The sequence below is a fragment of the Centroberyx affinis genome, unplaced genomic scaffold (assembly GCF_046629955.1).
Source record: "Centroberyx affinis isolate AG114_WGS23_722 - 3 ecotype Tasmania unplaced genomic scaffold, CSIRO-AGI_Caff_v1 ptg001249l_1, whole genome shotgun sequence".
Lineage (NCBI taxonomy): Eukaryota > Metazoa > Chordata > Actinopteri > Beryciformes > Berycidae > Centroberyx > Centroberyx affinis.
The window spans coordinates 235,613-255,799 of NW_027279760.1; the positions used below are offsets into that span (position 1 = coordinate 235,613).

At 42.1% G+C, this 20,187-nt stretch overlaps 1 protein-coding gene across 1 annotated transcript in view; it reads right to left on the reverse strand.

Moving 5' to 3' along the window:
• The window catches only part of LOC139648712 (SWI/SNF complex subunit SMARCC1-like), a 33,023-nt gene that overhangs the window by 9,397 nt on the left and 3,439 nt on the right, over positions 1-20,187 (reverse strand). Inside the window, exons 5-22 of the mRNA XM_071524921.1 lie at positions 19,619-19,711; positions 18,548-18,617; positions 17,789-17,858; positions 16,981-17,056; positions 16,211-16,336; positions 14,365-14,483; positions 13,317-13,447; positions 11,741-11,800; positions 11,535-11,572; positions 10,074-10,195; positions 8,752-8,823; positions 7,503-7,616; positions 6,053-6,206; positions 5,649-5,759; positions 5,160-5,219; positions 4,272-4,530; positions 3,440-3,601; positions 1,533-1,588 (exon numbers count right to left, since the gene is read on the reverse strand). Coding sequence (XP_071381022.1) covers positions 1,533-1,588; positions 3,440-3,601; positions 4,272-4,530; positions 5,160-5,219; positions 5,649-5,759; positions 6,053-6,206; positions 7,503-7,616; positions 8,752-8,823; positions 10,074-10,195; positions 11,535-11,572; positions 11,741-11,800; positions 13,317-13,447; positions 14,365-14,483; positions 16,211-16,336; positions 16,981-17,056; positions 17,789-17,858; positions 18,548-18,617; positions 19,619-19,711 — 1,893 coding nt within the window. The remainder of the gene's footprint in view (positions 1-1,532; positions 1,589-3,439; positions 3,602-4,271; positions 4,531-5,159; positions 5,220-5,648; positions 5,760-6,052; positions 6,207-7,502; positions 7,617-8,751; positions 8,824-10,073; positions 10,196-11,534; positions 11,573-11,740; positions 11,801-13,316; positions 13,448-14,364; positions 14,484-16,210; positions 16,337-16,980; positions 17,057-17,788; positions 17,859-18,547; positions 18,618-19,618; positions 19,712-20,187) is intronic.

The following is a 20,187-nucleotide window of genomic DNA, read 5'->3' on the forward strand; positions in this document are numbered from 1 at the left end:
ACACACACACACACACACACACAATGACAAGAGGCCCAAGTCAATACCAGGGGCAATAAGAATGAGAGTTGCGTTTTAATGAACTATGAGTTGACAATTACAGTTTTGTTGTGTTAAAATGGGCAAAAAGAGGAAAATGAGAAATTAAGGTTTTCAGGCTCTATAAAAGAGAAAAAATAAGAAAATTAGGGTTGCAGGCTCTATAATACAGAACTAAGAAAAGACACAAAAGGGACTTTACACCAGAAATTTGACAAGTAATTTAGATAAAGCACAACACATCTAAAACAGCTAAATGTGGCTGGCAAGTTTTGTTACAATTGATCATTGGTTACTCTACTTTAAAAATCTAGCTGGCCATTAAAAAAGCTGGTGAATGTTGTGATGCACTAGGCACTGTGGGCAATGGAAAAATATTTAGTTTCCTGTCCTGCTCCTGTTCCACGAGTCACTTTTTGGGGACAATCAGTGATTTGTAGGAACTGTGTGGAACTAGCTAATGGACGCTAATGAAGAAGCAATCAGCCAGCACACCGGCCCAGTGGAGCGTGGTCAACGTTAATGATAGCCAACGTGTTACATTCGCCCCCTAGGCTTTCCCAAAACATGGGACATGGATGGACCAAATGTGGATGAGTGGAAAAATAAACTTGGAACAGAGAGAGGAAGAGAGAGGGGGAGGGAAGGAGGGAGGAAGAGAAACACAGCAGGAGTGAACACCGAAAGGATGAATGGTGGAATAAAAAAAAAAGAGAGCTCCTATACTGTTTTGGTCACATTTTTGTCAGTATCAAAATATGTGAAATAATAGTGGGTCATGCGCATCTGGAGTGAACAACAATCATTTTCCCTCGTACAGTTTCACTCTGTTAGAAAATTATTTTCCTGGACATAATTGGACAAACTGGTTGATATATTCAAGCTCAACACTTTTATCGTTTCCACACACACATGCAGTCGTTTCAACTCCGAGACAAAGCTATAGTGACACAGCCATCCACAATATAGGACTGATGCTTAATATATTTAATGCATTTTCTAACTGTTGATCCATCTGCAGAGCTCAGTTTTTTTCCCCCTCATTTCTGGTAGGATGCACAATTATGGCAAAAATGATAACTGTGATTATTTTGCTACATATTATCATCACAATGACTAATAACGATTATTAGTCTTGATGATTTCAGGGAAAAAGTCTGAGCTATTTTCAGCTACGGTGGAAGTTGTCAATGAAATTAAATTCTTCAATTCGTGCTGTTACGTCAAAATTAAATTCTTAATTAATGGAAAATTGTGCTATCTGATTATACATGATTAAGTGGCAATCATTTCTGTTGAAGAGGGGCATCTGACTTTCTGATGTTCAAGGAGTTATCAAAAGTCTCAGACAGACATTTTATTTCATTTTCTTCCTTTCCATGTCTCCTTTTTTCACAAATGTAAATGAAGGTAAAATCATCAGGGTGTGTGAGATCCCTGAAGTGCAGCACACATATGACCTTTGACCTTTCCTTTTCGGGTGGGGGCCTTACCTTATCGCCCTGCTGGGAGTCAGAGTCTGTGTCCATCTTCTCTGGCTCTGTGGTTTCTGCGAGTAACAGACAGGGTGACATCAGAGACATCAGAAACTGTCAGACTGAAATGCTGATTACAGTGTTACAACCTCAATTGTCATTGCAACTTTTAATTCACTGATGAAATGTTTCCGTTGCAGAAAAAATCCCCCCACCAGCAAAAATCGAGGCAAGACAACGTTTGGTTTAGCGCATGCATGCATGCATAATCGACACACAAGCGGAATAAATCCAATACATTCAACACTTGCAAAGCTGCATGAGGCAGCAGTGACAGATTCTCCCATTTGAAATGAATTATATTTATGGATTCTCAGAAGTAAACACCATCAAAATGAGTGTTTGAGGGAGGGAAGTCAGGTAAAAAAGCTTTTTAAGTGAATAGCCCCACAGGGAGGGGTGTTAAGTGTGTGTGTGTTGAGTGTGTGTGTGTGTGTGTGTGTGCACGCGCTCCCAAATGTGCACGTGACCGGGTGAATACATGTGTACGCTGAGTGTTAAAGCATGTCATGGGTGCAGTTGTGCGTGTGCTGAGTGTTTGAATATTGATTGCAGGATGTGTGTTGGCCGAGTGCTTCAGGGCGGGCGCTGAATGCATTTAAGCTTATTGATCGTGACTGTGGCTCTAGAACGCATTAATTCAGGTATAATAGATGTTTGTAGGAGTAAGTGTGTGTGTGTGTGTGTGTGTGTGTGTGGGAGTGAGAGAGTGAGCAACAGTGAAAGAGAAGGTGAGACAAACAGCGAAAGAGAGAACAGAGCAAAATAGAGAGAGAGAGAGAGAGCGGCAGGGTAGTGTGCGATGACCCAGTTTTGAGCCCCTCCCCTCCTCCCCCTCCCTTGCCCCATCTGCCACCGCTGTTTTAATCCACTGGTTACCACGGTAGCGCACACACACACACACACACCAACAATGTTGTATCGCCCGCCCGCCGGCCAAACCAAGAGGTGTATAGCCTTTAAATGCCAAGATGGGGCGCAATCATCTCTTGGCTTGATATTCAGGTGAGAACAGGCAGTCATCATCTTTATTCATGTTCAGAAGAAATCAACATAAAGATGAGAAATACGCCTCGCCCTGCCTGTTGGCTAGAAGACTATACTGCTGCCATCTGCTGCCCCCCAGTGGCTGCACACACAGTAACACACACACGTGAGTGGGTCAGAGCAAATTTTTACAGGTTTACAGGTTGTGGAGTGCATACCCCACTTTTGAATCCAATTAGGGCTGCAACTAACGATTATTTTCATTGTCGATTAATCTGTCGATTATTTTCTCGATTAATCGATTAGTTGTTTGGTCTATAAAATGTCAGAAAATTGTGAAAAATGTTGATCAGTGTTTCCCAAAGCCCAAGATGACGTCCTCAAATGTCTTGTTTTGTCCACAACCCAAAGATATTCAGTTTACTGTCATAGAGGAGTAAAGAAACCAAAATATTCACATTTAAGAAGCTGGAATCAGAGAATTTTGACTTATTTTTCTTTAAAAAATTACTCAAACCGATTAATCGATAATCAAAATAGTTGGCGATTGATTTAATAGTTGACAACTAATCGATTAATCATTGCAGCTCTAAATCCAATTACCTGTCAAATAAAAGTGATTCTGATTCAGAGTTGGTTATATAACATTTATATCACATTAGATAATTTTTTTTAAAACCTTTATTTATCCAGGAAAAGTTAATTGAGCACACTTTTTTCCCCCAGCAAAGCCCTGTTTCACATTCACACAGTTACAGCCTTTCAACCTGTGGTACTCCACAGAGTACTAATCTGAGGATTTGAACCGGCGACCTTCCAGTCTCAAGCCCACTTCTCAAACGTCTATACTCCACCACCTGTTTTCACACATTACTCACCGGTCTTTTCGGGCTCCTCGGGAGCGGTCCCGGCGATGCCGCTGCTCTCCAGGCCGAAGGCGGGGTCCACCTTGCCGGTGCTCCTGGCCGCCTCCTGCACCTTCTTCACGTGCGCCTCCACCAGCTCCGCCGGCACCTCCTCACGCACACGGGAGAACTCCTCTGCAGGTGGGGACAGTGCGTTCTACTTTTACAATTTTGACATTGAGCTGGCGTGCTTAACCAGAGTGACTTACAATGAGTGAGCAAGTAGGAGTTTTTACAATTAATTGTAGAATATCGGCATGTCAGCAATACTGAAACATTTAATTTAGAGCTATCCCTAACTCAGTGTAGTTGAAAATAGTCAAGATGTTGATATGTCAAAAGTGCAATAAAATCATTTTGTTCCTCAAATTGTCAAGATTACGTATGTGATCACAATATCTATCAAAATAATTGTGATTATCATTGTAGCGCTAATCGTGCGGCCCTACCTAGCCGTTGCAGGGATTGAACCTGTGACTTTACATTTTCTTTCCTACATTTACAGGAGGATTTGTAACTACTAAGTCACAATGGCATCATACAGTAACACACACACTGGTGTATGTTGTTACACATTTTAGCGAGGACCAAGTGTGGTCCTAATGTTTATCATGAATACATTGATATTATCATGAAATGTCATCATAAAATACCTCATAAAAAAACAGTACTGCAACCTGTACTAGAACCAAACCTAGCACCAAACAAAACAATGATGAACATGTAACCAAAAGTAAAAATGACCCCAAAGCCACTCTATAATTTCAAGAGAAAACACAGTCTCAGTCTCCCCCTCTGTCCTCACCCAGGGCCGCCTTGGCAGCGGCAGACGCCACTCTGGGGTCGACCACGGAGGCCAGGAAGGCCACGGTGCTCATGACGGGGTTGCCGGACTGGCTGAAGGGTACGGGCTGGTAGGCCAGAGGGCCCAGGGTGGCCTCGGTGCTCTCCAGGTAGGGATCCTCGATGGGCAGCCGCAGGAAGTGCAGGATGCACTCGTCTTGGGTCCGCGAGCCCACGTGCTCCGACACCTTGTTCCAGTCGTCTTTGTACATCTCCAGGGCCTGGTGGGGGGAGAGATGACATAAGTCTCATCTAATGTGCTTAACATTACCAGGACCGGAAACATTTGGGAATCGAACCCCTAACCCCGTCAGTGTGAGCGCCATTCATGGAGGAATACAGGAACACAGCAGAGATGGAGGGGTGGAGGGACAGAGGTAGAGATGAAAGAGGCATGGGATGGGAAAGATGGAGAGAGGGAGAGATGAAGGGATGAAGGGGAGGAAGAGATTTGAGCTGGGACAGAGGGAAGAAGGAGCGATTGGAAGGAGGCAGGCTAAAGAGGAAGGATGGGAAGAGATGGTAGTGAGGAAGAGAGAGATGGAAGAAGGGATAGATGGGGGAATGGAGGGACGAGGGGAGAAGGGAAAGATGGGAGGATGGGTGGAGGAAAGAAGGAAGAGATAGATGATAGAGGGAGGAAAGGAAAGACAAGGTGGACAGACAGAGGGACGGCGGGAGAGATGGAGGGGATGAAACGATGTGGCAGCCATCTTGTATTGCCACCAGTATTTATGACCGCTGGATGAAGGAACAGACTTGAGTTTCTTTGCTCCATAAACCAAGCAAAACCACAATCCACAGCAGTCGTATTAAAAGCTCCTGCTGTCCCGCTGCCGGTGGGACTCACCTCCAGCAGCAGCAGAGTCTCCTGCTCGGTCCATTCCCTAGTGGAGGTCGCCCCTTTAGCCTGTAGGGAACCAAAAACAGTCTAGTTCATGACAAGTCCATTTGTAGCTGAGGACAATGTTTGTTCAGTATTCAGTATTCCCTCACCCCCAAAACAAAGTGCTGCCTACTCACAACCTCTGTGTTGCAGGCATAAATGCACAAAATGTTGAACTTTGACACCAAATTATGATTTTTATTTTCCCTTTTCAGACTATTTTTCTTGAGTAATTACTGTAAGCAGCACAGAGGCTGCAAGTATTCACTATTTCACAAGAATAAGCCATAATACATTTTTATTGGAGATCTTTTTCTTTTTACATTTACTATTCTGGCAACGCTCAAAAATCATCTTGTTTTGTGAACCCTGGGTTGAGCACCACTGGTCAGAAAAACAAAAACTGAAACGGGGAAAATGTATGAAGGAAGACTGGGTGAGCTGTGTGCTGACCTTGGGGTTTTTCTTGTTGTAGAGGTCGGTGCGCAGGCCGAAGTTCTGCAGGTCGGTGGGCTTTTCTTTGCCTTTCTCTGGGAAGTTGAGCATCTGCTGAGGAGGGGGGATCTGGAGGGATGAAACACATGACATCACTCAACAACTCTTAATGGCTTTTATTTTGTATTGCTTTAATATCTGTAAAGCACTTTGTATCGGTTTTACGAATGAAGGTTATTATGAAAATACTACATGGGCATTTGCTGGGCTGGGGGGAATCTAGAGAGAAGTAGCACATTACATTATTGTACAATCATGATTTTCTCTCTCTCATTTCCCTTTGTCTTTTGTGTCTCCCTCTTTCTCTCTCTCTCCCTCCATCTCTCTCTTTCTCTCTCCCCGGTGATCTTATCTGTCTTTACCTGTGCAGGTCGGTGGTGTAGTGGCATGAGGCCGGAGGGAGTGTCGGCCAGCACGTTGAAGTGGGGGGTGGGTGGGGGGCCCATGGGTAACGGGCGACTCTCTGAGTCAACCTGGTAGTTCACCAAACCCCACTGCTCCAGGAATGCATGAACCCTAGAGACAGAGAGAGAGAGACAGAGAGAGAGAGACAGAGAGTGGGGTAAAGAGTAAGAAAAAGGAACAGGGAGACAGAGACAAGACAATTAGGAACATGGCAACAATAAATGTGTTATCCCCCAAGCAGGATGCCGTCCTCCTCTGGGCCAATCAGCAACAAATATGTCACTTAGTTTTGACTTTTACTTGTAGCGCCCTCCTTGGGACAAACAGTGTAATTTTAAAAATGCCACAACGCAGTGGTGTGATGCATAATTTCCTGAAGTTTTGTCAAAATCCGATCAGCGGTGTCTGAGATATTGTGTGTGACAGATTAACGGATGGACGAAACAATCCATAATCCTGACATATTTCTACCTTAATTTCATTTAACCAGGTAGTTCCACTGAGATTGAGAAATCTTTTTTTTACAAGACAAACCTGGCCAAGAAAGCAAAACAAACCTTCAAGTTGCATTCAACAACATACAAAAATGTCAATGAGCAAAAATAAAACCAAAATCAAATAAGCAGCAGTTTGGTGAAAAGTGCTACTTAAGCAGTTAAAAGGTGGTAGTTGCACAAATCTACATAATGACATCAGTATAAATGTAAATGCATAGGTTTGTGTTAGCTGATCTGTCAAGATGTGATTAAGATACAAAACAAAAAGTGCTTGAACCCGCATTTTCATCAAGAAATCTAGTTGCATCACATTCAGAGAGGAATGGATGATATGAAGCAATGTGATCAGAAATACAGAGCAGGAAAAATGCAAGAAAACGGTAATCTATTGGAAATGCACAAAAAAAACAAAAAAATAAAAAAATAAAAAAATCATATTCCTGTAGGGCTGAACAATTATGGCAAAAATTATAATCTCAACTAATTTGCTAAATATTGTGGTCACAATTTGCATCCATGTTTCTTACCTTGTTTTTATATTCTGGGGTGAAATGTTTAAATAAGCTCTTCAATAAGTTATTTTCTTCTCTTTTTTTTTAACCAGCATTTTCATGTTTTGTTTTTATCATTTGTGTATAAACCACCAACCACCAATAAAAACCAAAAACCTGTCATTCATGTAATATTCCAGCCAATCTGAGCTAGCCGATGGAGTTTCAGTAGTAGGCGGGACATATAGCAATGCTAGAATGTGATTGGCTGGGTGATTGGATGACACCGTCTTCCAGCGACTAGTTCATCAAGTTAGTGATGGCACGTATGCATTGTGAGGTCCTTTGGATAACAGCACCCACTAAATGGCATGTTATGCAATGTGACCGATGAACTCTAACCCCGCCCCCCAGCTCACCTCATGACGGCGCAGACATCCCCGGTCAGGTTCCTGCGGCAGGAGGTGGAGGTGAGGTACTCCTGGGGGTTTAGCCGATACGTGTCGATCATGAAGTTACGGTAGGCCAGGTATCTGACGGAGAGTCGGGAAGAAGCACCAGAAGGTTAGCAGGGCAGGAAACTAACTTTTAGCCTGATGGGTACTGTACCGTATACAGTAACCTGCCTGGTGGCTGACAGAATGAAGAAACGTCATCATTATCAGAATCTGAATTATTAAATTCACCAAGTACAATGATTTATACTTGTTTTTTCTTTCTATTACCTCTTCTCTTTATTATCGTCTGTATTTATTTTTCCCTGGTACTGTTCTGCCAGTCGCTGCTGTGGCACCCGAATTTCCCCAAGGGGATTAATAAAGTGATATCTTATCTTATTGTTGCAGGCATGTCGACAATTAACATACATACTGGCACACTGTACAGATTAATCAGGAGCTCACATTCAGTGAAAAGGGGCAGTGTTAAGACATACACTCACCGAGCACTTTATTAGGAAGGCCTTACTAATACTGGGTAGATATCAACTTTTAGCTCAATGTAAACCAGCTACCAAAGTGACATCCGCCTCTAAGGTTCGATGTGTTGTGCATTCTGAGACGCTTTTCTGCTCACCACAGTAGTAAAGAGGTTATCTGAGTTACTGTAGCCTTTCTGTCAGCTCCAACCAGTCTGGCCGTTCTCCTCTGACCTCTATCATCAGCAGAACTGCCACTCACTGGATGTTTTTTGTTTTTCGCACCATTCTGTGTAAACTCTAGAGACTGCTGTGCGTGAAAATCCCAGGAGATCAGCAGGTTTAGAAATACTCAAACCAGCCCGTCTGGCACCAACAGCCACGCCACGGTCAAAGTCGCTGAGATCACATTTTTTCCCCGTTCTGATGTTTGATGTGAACATGAGCTGAAGCTGCTGACCTGTATCTGCATGATCTTATGCATTGCACTGCTGCCACATGATTGTCTGATTGGATAATTGCATGAATATGAATGGTGTACAGGTGTTCCTAATAAAGTGCATATACAATACATATCAAATCAACATTATATACAGAGTTTCAGCTGTAGAAAGAGATGGTGAGTGTCCGGCTGGCCAATGGATCAGTGAATCATGGGACAGATGGGAGTTGGATGACAAGAGAGCAATAGATACTGGTCCAGTGTAATATGTAGGCATGCATGGACAGTTTGTGTGCGTGTGTAGACTCACATCTCTGGAGATTTGGACTTGTTCTTTCCGTTGAAGAACTCGGGCAGGGCTCGTCTCTCAATCTCATGGATACTAGGAAATTAGCAAATACAAATAATCATAATCAAAGCAGGAGATTACCAGCAACCACTTCAAATACTGGAAAATGGTGACTGTGGCTCGTCCGTTTATCTACTCTACCAGCCTCTTTGGCAAGTCATCAGACATTGTTCAAAGGTACAATGGAATCTAAAAGTCAGGCTTGACTGGCAAAGTAGCTCAAGTGACTAGTTAATCTTCCAAATCTGCCATTGTGGCCGGTGGATAGAAAACCTATTTTCCTGCTCTGATAATTATATTACCTGGATTTGTACACCACCTTTCACATCACAAGTGTATGTCACTCCTCAGCTCTTATTTCCTTTCCTTGCATTTGTCGACCACAAACGATGATCATTCTACGGTCACAGGAATATTTTGTTGCATCTATTGCAGGGAACTGTAGCTCTGACCCTGGTACTCCTGAAGTTTAGTGCTTAAAATTTAAAGCGCAACATAAAATAGAAAAAATCCTCCCGCTCCACACATGCAGGTCAGTTCTAGGACGCTCCAATGTTTTTTAATCTTCATTTACTCAAGAAGGTCACTTGAGATTGTCTGTCCGCTGTCTGTATGAGTGTGTATGTGTCTGAATTTGTCTGCTTCGAGTGTATGGGTTATGCTTAGTACAGCTGTGTGTGTGTGTGTGTGTGTGTGTTGCTGTCTCTTCCAGACACGTTGCACACAGTGATTTCATGTGGAAGAGATTTTACCTGGCAGCGGACGCCAGCGTTGGCCTAGCTGGCCGAAGTCCCATCTTTCTGCCTCATCATGTTTCTTTGTGTCCTATTTGTTTTCTTATCTCATTGTCTATGTTATTGTCTATATTATTATTTTGTCCTGGGACCTATCATACGCTCAGCCGACCTGTCCCTCTTTGCCGTCCAAGGGTTCTTCCATTTTGTCCTAGTAAGGTTTTCTTGGGAGTTTTTCCTCGTCTTCACTGAGGAAAGGCTCGGCTCTGGTAGGTTAGGTAGGCTTGTTATGTCTTTCCAACATGCTATTTTGTGTCTTGTGCTTTGTTTCTTTGCATTTTGTTTTGCTGCATACTGTAGTGTATCAGTTTGCTTTGTGATTGATTGTTGATCAGTTAGATCTAGGTAGGCTCGCTCTCTGTAAAGTCCTTCGAGACAGACTCTGTGATGACCGGCTACATAAATAAACTTGACTTGAAAATAAACTTGACTGAGCAGATATGGGGTTTTTTTTAGCAACAGTCGGCTTCACATTCGTACAGCTCTTACCAGTTGTAGTCGAACCAGGCGGCGTAGCTGGGGATGATGATGTGGTGGGTCTGCTCTGTCACATTGTCCTCACCAGAGTCTATCAGCCGGTTGACTTCAGCCTTGCCCTGTTCCTCCTCGTCCTGCAGAGAGAGACAACAGGTCAGAGAGGCTGACTTGACTGTATGCACAGTTCTGTGTGCTCTGGTATGCATGAATTAAGAAATGAAAGGGCCCAATTTCCCAATAGCTGCTCAGCACTAAGAATGTCTTTGCCTGGTATGACGCTAAGATCATCTTGCAGATATTTCACTTTGGAAAAATTATTTTCACTTTTTAGCACGCATGCTTGACTAGGAGCTCAGGAGCATTCACCTCCAACACTAGCTGCCCTGCTGTCACTTCTTGCTAAATGGCTAAAGCCGCTAAAGTCAACAAACACAGATCCTGTAGAGACCCACGGCACGTATCCAATTAATTAGATTAAATTACCTAATCCCACTTACGTTACTTAAATACCACAAGGTAACATTGAGGCACCTATCGTTAAAGTCTGTAGGGCAGCGAAGATGAGTTACTGTCTGCAAATCCCCGTTACTGACTGTGGAATGTTAAGTTTCACTTTTGTTTTCATACCGGGAGAATCTGTGGATTGAGTTCAATGCTTCTGGGCCGCTGTCTGTACATTACAGACATGATGCGATGCGCACATCAGGCGCATTAGAGATCAATTCAGATCCATTTATATACAGCGACCAACTTTTGATTTTTGTGCCGCAGCTGCACCGTGGGGAAAAAAGGCAAAATTTCCTCTTGAAAACGGCAATCAAGGACAGAGGTTCCCAAACGTTTTCATGTGAAGGCAGCACACACAGACCGAATTTAATACGATTCTGCCCGAGAGAAATTAATTCCTCATCCTGCGGGGACCCCCTGGAAGCCCTTAAGGACCTGTGGGGGCCCCCGGGCTGCGTTTTGGGAACCACTGATCTAGGATAAAGAATGACATTAACTAAACCCGTCTTTTCCTAATTTGTTGATGTGTTAGAAACACACTTTTTACAATAGGGTTTCAAACCGATTAAAGAAGCAGTGCTGACTGCAGGTGCCCAGAATGGCTAATTTCGTTTGTTGTACACCAAGGAACTCATATAAAGCAAAGGGCGCTGAAGAAAAACAACTGTTCTGCAAATGTGAACCACTGATTTGAGACTAATTTCTGTAGTCAAGTCAAGGGGAGCTGATGTTAAATTTTTGCATTAGCAATAGAGGTATAATGACATTGTAGTTTGCTTGTAGTACAAGACTTATAAGCCACAACAAGTGTGTTTAGGTTTAGCCTATGTGTTTGTATCTATCCGTCCGTGTGTGTGTGTGTGGGTCTCTCTCTCTTACACACACACACCCACACACACACACACACACACACCCACACAGTGTACAGTTTCAAGAGGAGTGAGAGTTGGCCATCTATCATCTTACCTTGCCACCAGACAGCACAGAGTCATCCTCCATGTCATCTGGTAGAAATAAAACAAATGTCAGTTGAGATATACTATATTGTGACATGGCTTATATTCAAAAGCTATTTGGATCCAGATCAAAATTGGAGCATTTCTGATTGGCGGATTAACGTAATAAACACACAACTAAACAGATAAAGTCTAAATTCAGTCACAGGCACATACCCAAGTCAGCCACATTCCCTCCTTTTACCGGGGTATTCTCGCTGTCTTTCTTTGAATTCGCTGTGTATGGAAAAAAAGAAAAGAAAATGGTGATGAAGAGTGCAGTACTGAGAGAGAAGAAAAAAAAATCAAAGAAAATACAAAGGCAGTTTTATTCAGCCGTGGGCAGGGAGGCATCATCCGGCACTCTGGTTTGCAAAAGAGGACACTAAAATAGATCGTGGGATGTGCGTGTGTGTGCGTGTGTGTGCGTGTGTGTGCGTGTGTGTGCGTGTGTGTGCGTGTGTGTTGGGGGAAAAGAGGGGTTGATAAAAGTGGGACATTGCAGATGGGACTTGGTCTAAAAAGAGAATTTTTACTCAGGATTGTGTTTTTGGTTTTAGAGAAATCTTTTAGGAGAATCAAGCTGGAGCTCCATTTAACTCTGGTTGCTAAAGAACACAACCTCAGGCTGTTCTCCTGCTTTTCATACTGGAACATGGAGTGTGTGTGTGTGTGTGTGTGTGTGTGTGTGTGTGTGTGTGTGTGTGTGTGTGTGTGTGTGTGTGTGTACACTGCATTATGTTTGTGGAGCGGAGTGGATTTTCTTGTCAGCCTAATGCCCCGGTGTACGATAAATACACAGAGAGACAAAGAAAGCCCACTAAAACATTTTTATTAAAATTAAAAATGAGCTCACAAACTGCATTTCTGTGACTCATTTGGTGTACGGCATGCCAGGGGAAAGAAAGCGGCGCAAATTTGGCAGAGCAAATGGCAGGAAAGTGAGAGTGAAGAGGACAAAAAGGAAGAGAAATCAATATAAAAGATAAAGATAAAAAAAGAATGTGTATTGGTAATAGGCTGATCAATTGATATTCATGTTTGTAAGGCTGAAACTGAAGAGTTTGTATCAAAATAGATACCTACTCCAACAAAATAGTTAGTAGAACAAAAATGAAAACAAATGATTACACTTTTTAATAAGTAGTAGGTAATTTGAGTAATTGATTGACAAAAGAAAAAACTATTTTCAAAAGATATCGAATGATGAACTTTCAGGTCATGATTTTTTCCCCTGAACATGGATCCATTGTTTTGGAAAACAACTTGTGCTACTTGTGATGGCAACTGACTCTTTTGCTGAATTCATATAAAATGAGAATTTAAACGCCTTAGTTTGATTGTCTTAATCAGACAGTGGGCAATGTGATCCAAAATTAATATCACGACATTTTTGGACAGTAATGGCAATCATGTCGTTGTTTATCTGGTAATGTAAAACATTTTTTATGACTACAAGAACCCTGTAGTAGGGCTGGGCGATAATTCAATATTATCGTTTATCGTCTTTCATTGGAATCATATCGTGATGATATGAAGATATTTTGATATCGTGACACACATTTCTTCTGTCTAAATTGAACATGACAAGCAAATTTTACTTAAAAACTCTGATAAAATGAGGTATGGTAGGAATATTATTTGAATATTTCTGTTTTGTTTGACACCACACCTTATCGCCCAGCTCTACCCTGTAGGAAAGCCTGTTTTTTGAAAGGACAAGCCCAGCTAAGCCCCGCCCATCAGGTCATACCGTTCTTGGTCATGCTGCCCTCCTCCATGCCGGCTCCAGCCGAGGAGTCGTCCATGTCTTTGCTCAGGTCCTCCTCTGTGTCCTCCTCCTCGCCTCTGTGGCCCCGCCGCTTCCAGTAAGGCCCTGGGTTCCTGCCATGGAGAGGAGAGGGTCAGGGGTCAGATACACAAATGAGATGCAACCATCAATAATAAAAAAAAAATTAAAAAAAAAGATTCCATGATTTCTCCATGGCTTTAAAGACGTCTTTCAAGAATAAAATTTGTCAGTGTTCATGTTGTAACAGAGCTGCACAATCGATCAAAAAATATCCAAAATATCAAAATCAAATACTGCAAATCCCATAAATCCAAATCACACGTGGCTCTATCTTGGATGGACAGGTGTTTCAGACAGCTTCCTAAAGTTATTCTGGTGCTGTGGAGAATCGCTGGTCATCAATTTAAGCTGTATTTTCAGAGAAGTGATGAAATTGTCTGTCAGCAGAGTCAGTGTGTTAGGACTTTTGCTGTTACCATTTTCTTCCTTGTGTTGTTGTGCTTTAGTTTCTGTTATCCAATTCAGTTACATCTTTCTTGGTTTGTTTGGGGGTTTTGCTTGTTTCTTTTAAAATGTGAGATATTAAAGTGAGAAAGCCTTACAGTAAGGTTGGTTCTTAAAATACTGGAGTACTAAGTAAAGACTAAAGCCCCACTTTTTACATAATGGATGGATTTATTGGTTAAAACAAGTTAATATGAAATTATGTTAACTAGGTTAGAGAATTATGATAAAGAAACAAGAAAGACATGGAAAAACTTGGCACATAAAGGGCCGTTTTCTTTTGTTGTTGTCGTCTGTCTTTATTGTCATGTATTTTGTATTGTATTTGTGTTTATTGTCATGTATTGTGTACTTACATATACTTATATGTTGTGCATATGATGGAAAATGAAAAGGCCTCTTGGGATTTTACATCCCACCTGCACAAATATGTAACATTTTCCTCCTCCCCCTGCCTTTTAATAACCACATTTCTGTGTTTTACATATGAACTCGGCTCCCTTACCCCTTCTTGCCTCCCTTCTTGCGGGACTCGACGGGGGTGCTGGGCGGCGAGGGCGAGCGCCTCCTCTTCTTGCCGGCGGAGTTGGCCTTGCGCTCCTTGCGATCGGGTGTACGGGAAGACTGATCAGACAAACCCCGTGCGGCGCAGGGAGTGAGGGATGGAGGATGAGAGAAAGAGCCGGAGAATGAGAGGATGGAACGGTTGCACACACAAGGAGGGGAAGCGGCGGGAGACGGAGGGAGGGAGGGAGGGAGGGGAGGAAGGATGCCGTGGTGGAGGAGGAGAAGACCAGGGTTCCTACACATTGTCCACTGTCAAAACTGCCATTTTCATTTTCTTTCACCCTAACATTCATTTCTTGATTTTAGTTGTTGTGCAATGTGTTGCAGGGAATGAAATGAACATCTGCCAAGCCACAAACGCTGATTAAATTTGTCTTTGTTCGATAAATCAGTAAGCGTCAACTAAATGATTTTTACTGAAAAAAACTTAACAGATGTATGTTATAGACACCAGGTAATTATATCAAATTGCTGAAAAAGAGAATGACACCCCTCCTTTAAATGAAGCTTAAAAGATATTCCCATGTGGGGACTCATAGCAGGTGTGAGGCCAGCTGTGTGTAAATTTTGGGTACCGCTTCTTTACAATGGCCTTATTCCAGTTATTAACCTATGAAAAAGTATTGTTGCTGTTACACCGTTGCAAGTACATTATGTATTAGGGAGATTTTCATCCAGTACCTACACAGTAATATTGTGTACTTACAATACTTTTCTATAGATGAATACGCAAGTTAATACACTGTAATAAGGCCACTGTAAAGAAAGTGTTACCAAAAATGTAGTCCAAGACAAAAAAAAGATTGATTTAAAATGAAAACTTAATCTACTCTTGCCTCTTTATTGAATGTTTCACACAGCATGGAAAAGCATTTGGCCGGTAAAAACTATTTGGGGCAGGTAATCGTATCTTAGTTTACCAGCCCATGCCAGGTGAGCCAAAAAGTGAAATTTAGACACTGATGTGGTGTACGCTGATTGCGTGTACTAGGTCAACTAGGCTGTATCACTGTATAAACCTCAAGAGAAGTTCCTCTCCACACCAAATACCACAATACACGGAAATGGGTGTACAACTGAACAACATTTGCGACCATTTCATGTATATTTTGTCCGATTTCCAAACTTTTCAATGACCTGGTAACGATCAAATTCATTTTACAGACTTTCCAGACCTACACAGGAACCCTGGAATATAGTAGAAGGAGAGACGGAGAGTGGAAAGAGTTTGGAAAGGATGGGTAACGGACAGATACAGGCCAGACGGCGACGGAGGAGGACAAAGCACATTCCACAGGGCATAACCACGCACAACAAATAGGAACTTGCAGCAAAAACAAACGCACACACGCCAGGATTCCCACACATTTTGTCCAGATCTTTCATGACCAAATTTTCCATACAGCACAATAGTCATGACATAATATTTCACCGCGTCTTATGTTCATACCTTACATTTTTTGCTGAATAGTTCATTTGAACATTCACGTCTTTTGTTGGTTAGCTACAGCTATCATTTGGGACTCATTTAATTTGGAAAACTGTTATCTGGAGCTACCAACAGCCAAGCCTGATCTGGAGCTACCAACAGCCAAGCCTGATCTGGAGCTACCAACAGCCAAGCCTGATGCTAAACATGGCTTCAAACAGTAAAGTGTTCCTGAACAAACTTCCATGAAATGTCTTAAACATGGAAGTTTTTAGGACACACACACACACACACACACACGTACACACGTACACACGTACACACGTACACACGTACACAGTCACACATCACCTACCTCCTCCTCCCTGGGGAAGATCCTCTGGCGGAAGTTGACTGGCTTCTTGTTCTCGTCCACCTCGTAATCTTCCTCGTTCATCCACTCGTTGAAGGCATCTGTGTCCAAAACCCACTTAGCATGAACCTGAGAGAGAGAGAAAGAGAGAGAGAAAGAAAGAGAGAGAGAGAGAGAGAGAAATAAGGCAAGGGGGAAAGAGACGGAGCTTGTTCTCAGACTGGGTACATGTTTACCATTTTCTTAGCTTAGCCTACTAGTCGCCCTGGAAGCTCTCCTTACAGTGCTGACCTGATTTTTCCTCATCATTTTCCCAATGGAAAGGACTCGCTGTTGCATGTTCAATGCTGAGAAGTAGTGTATTTTTTAACATGGACAGCCCCAATGGCTAGAATTTTTAAAATATTTCAACTTTTAGCAAACAAACGCTGCAAATCACTTCTTAAAACCCGTTTTTATAGACTTGCTTTTATGTGATGTCAACTTTTTATCATCTTTTTATCTTATTTTATCCTTAGTATTTAGTATATTGCAGTTGTCCTAGTATTGGTCTGAACGTTGCTCTTCTCCACTTCTGTCCTCTCCTCCTCTTCTCTTCATATAATCCCTGTTTCACAATGTTGCTTTTTTTTTTTTTTTAAAGCAAGGGAACATTGTAGTAGGGGAATAACTTTCTTTTTCCATGTCCATTCAAAGGATAAAGAAGTTGAGCGTTCCACCAGTAACCGCTACTTCTACATTGGTAAAGCTAAACTCGGGTCATCATCACTCACCTTCCAAGGCCTCTCAGCACTCGGTGGCTCCTCCACGTCTCCGTCCACCTCGCTGGCCGACACCCAGGTGTCATAGCTAGCCGTGCAGAGAACAGCCATGGGTTAGCGCTCAGTACAACATGAATGAACGTTACCTAGAGACTAGAGCAGGAGACGAGACTAGAGCAGGAGTCCCCCAAATGTCTTCATGTCAAGGACCCGCAAAACAGATAGGAATCAGGCCACGAACCCACGTTTGACAAGATTTTGTCTCACATACCCCTTATCTGAGAAGGCTTTTGTAATTAGACATGACTTACAAAAGAATTACACAACTGTTATAACATTATATAACACTGGAGAGTAAAATCTATCATCAAAGCAGTCATTTTTATACATTCTCTCATTATACTAACTATTAGTGAATACATTAATCCCACGACGACCCTTTCAAGGACCCTAGACCACACTTTGGGAAGCACTGGACTAACAGGAACAGCATCAGTGTCCCAACGGCCCTCCCTCTTCCAACCAGTTTCCCAAAGTTACACATTTTAACCATTTTGACGCAGAGACAGCCAAATATGTAAATGTGTACATCGGTGACATCATGACAGACTTAGAAACAAACAAAAGTAGATGTTTAGAGGTTGTTCACAATCTAAACTCACGTGGTTTGATTGGGAATCTACGAGTGGAGGGGGGGCAAGTGTGTACCCTCTTAGGACGATTTATGCTTTTCCTGCTTTGCCCGGCCTCTTCATGTCTATCTACCTCTCCTTGTCCATCTATTGGTCGTATTAAAGTTGCCGTCCTCCTCTCTGCTCACCTGTCTGGGTACAGACCCCAGTGCACCAGCACTTGCTTGTCCTTCCTCATGACAGGACGCAGCCACTCCTCTGCAACACACACACCAACAATTACTGATATATATACACACACATCGACCAGTCATTATCAAGTACTATTGAGTATCATTTTAACAAAGTGACCCCCACTCTTATAAAATGATTGACAGCACCGATCATTATCCGATTCAGGCAAGTCTTTGCTTGTCATCTTGATTTTTTGGGTTTCTTTTTGTGTATGTTTTTAGGTGATTAATCGTCAATAAAATGACAAAAATAATGACAAATGCCCATCACAAGTGACCGGAGCCCAAAGTGATGGCTTACAGCAAGCAATTCATGGGATTTGTGAAGCTGTAACCACAAAATGTTTTGTATTTATACCTGATAAATGACTAAAGCAATTAGTTGATTATCATTTCAACTAAACGATTAATCAACTAATCGTTTCAGCACTAGGCAATTTTATTTTTAGTTTGTTTTGTTTTTAAATCTCACCTGTTCAATTTAGCCATTTCACCTTTGCGTTTTTAATCAATTTAGGTTTTATCATTGTGACAATAAATACAACAAATTCTGGTACTTTTAGAGCATAGCAGTAGACTTCCACACCCTCTATGTATTAGAGATAGTGAATGTGGGACTTCAGGTAATGATTTTTTTCCCCCATAACTGGATATAGAGTGTTTTGAAATAGACAGTCTCATATGCTCTGGGAGTCAATCAGCAGACTAACTTACCGTTGTCCTGTTGGGATGGAGAAGGGTAGATGTGGTGGGTGGCCTTTGACTTATCCTCAGTGATGGAGCCCTGAAGAGGGGGAAGGAAGAAAGGAAAGACAAAAAAATTAAACAACCAGAAAGGGAGCCACAGAGAGAAACAAAGAGACAGAGTTTACACATACCTGCCAACATTAGGCTGTGAAAAAGAGGGAGATTTTCTTACGAATGGATAGGCTATACATTGTCTATTGTCGGGGGGGATCAAAATCTGCCTTTAACAACTATTTTCTGGTGCGTTTTGTACATTTATTGTACATTATTGTACAATATAGTTGCATTTGTGACCTCCCACAGAGATTAATAGCCTATGTAATCCAATCTAGAAATAACAGAATGAAATGCAGTATGAAATGTAAAAAAACCCCACTTAAAATATCAAATATGACCCTACCAAAGTAGTTTGTTTGTTTACCATGGTAGTTTCCATTTCCATTTTCCAGTAACTAAGAAAAAATCTGTTTCTATACCAGATAAGCAAGCATTCAGTAGCCTAAGTGTTGATATTTCTAGATTATGCCACTTGGTTTATACAAAATAGCTAGTAAATAGCTAGTACATTTACAAGTTTGCTGATGTGGCTCGCGGTTAGAAAGGGGAAGGTCTCGCACCAAGTGGACTGACGTGTGGAAGTGTATTTCTTCTTCTTGGGACCTGGTTTCAGTGGCAAACTGAGCGGAGCGGAGCGGGGGGCTTGAGCGAGCGCAGTGACGAGTGACACACGTCAGGCAGGGTCGTCCGCGCACGCTCACCTCTGCCTCTGGGCTGGGTTGCCAGGTACCACGACACATATCCCCCACAGAAACTGAGAAACACCCATTTGATTTGTATCACTATGGAATCGGGAGATTAACGGGAGAAATTACCAATCGGGAGAACAGCGGGAGAAAGGGTTAAAAATAGGGAGACTCCCGCGAAAATCGGGAGTGTTGGCAGGTATGGTTTACAGTGACAGACAAGCCTGCTCTACTTGAATGACAGCAGAGACAAATCCTGTCATTGGCCAGTCTGTCCTAGCAGGGCGGGACTCACCTGGTGCCTCTTGATGATGTCTTTGAGCTTATTGGCCTGTTTCTGCTCGATGTCCGCTGACAGGAAGACAGTGGGCCGAGTCAGACAGTTATTCTGGAAACAAAGAAACATTAGGTCAGACTGGGCCACAGGTAGCATTTCACCCCAAGGATTAATAAAAAATGTTGCCTAGGACTTTACATTTAAAATATATACATTTAACCTTTTACCACACAGGTGTATTATATCGATACGATATATTGAAATTCAATATATCGCAATACAAAAATGTATCATGGGTCAGAAAAATAAATTGCAATATTAGCTACATTTTATTCTGGTGTAGTAATCACAAATGAGATGATTTGGCCATCACAATTTCACAAACTCTCCATCCAAATTAGATTATCTGTACTTTGTAATGACATTTTTAAATTGTTGTTTACAATCTGGTAAGTCAATCTGGCTCAGAAATAAACACAATTCTGCACAATAAGATTATGTTGTCTTTGAAGTTTTATTTATTACATCATATCATGGTTGTCTCGAATCATGAACCCCATATCACATATCGAATCATATTGTGAGAT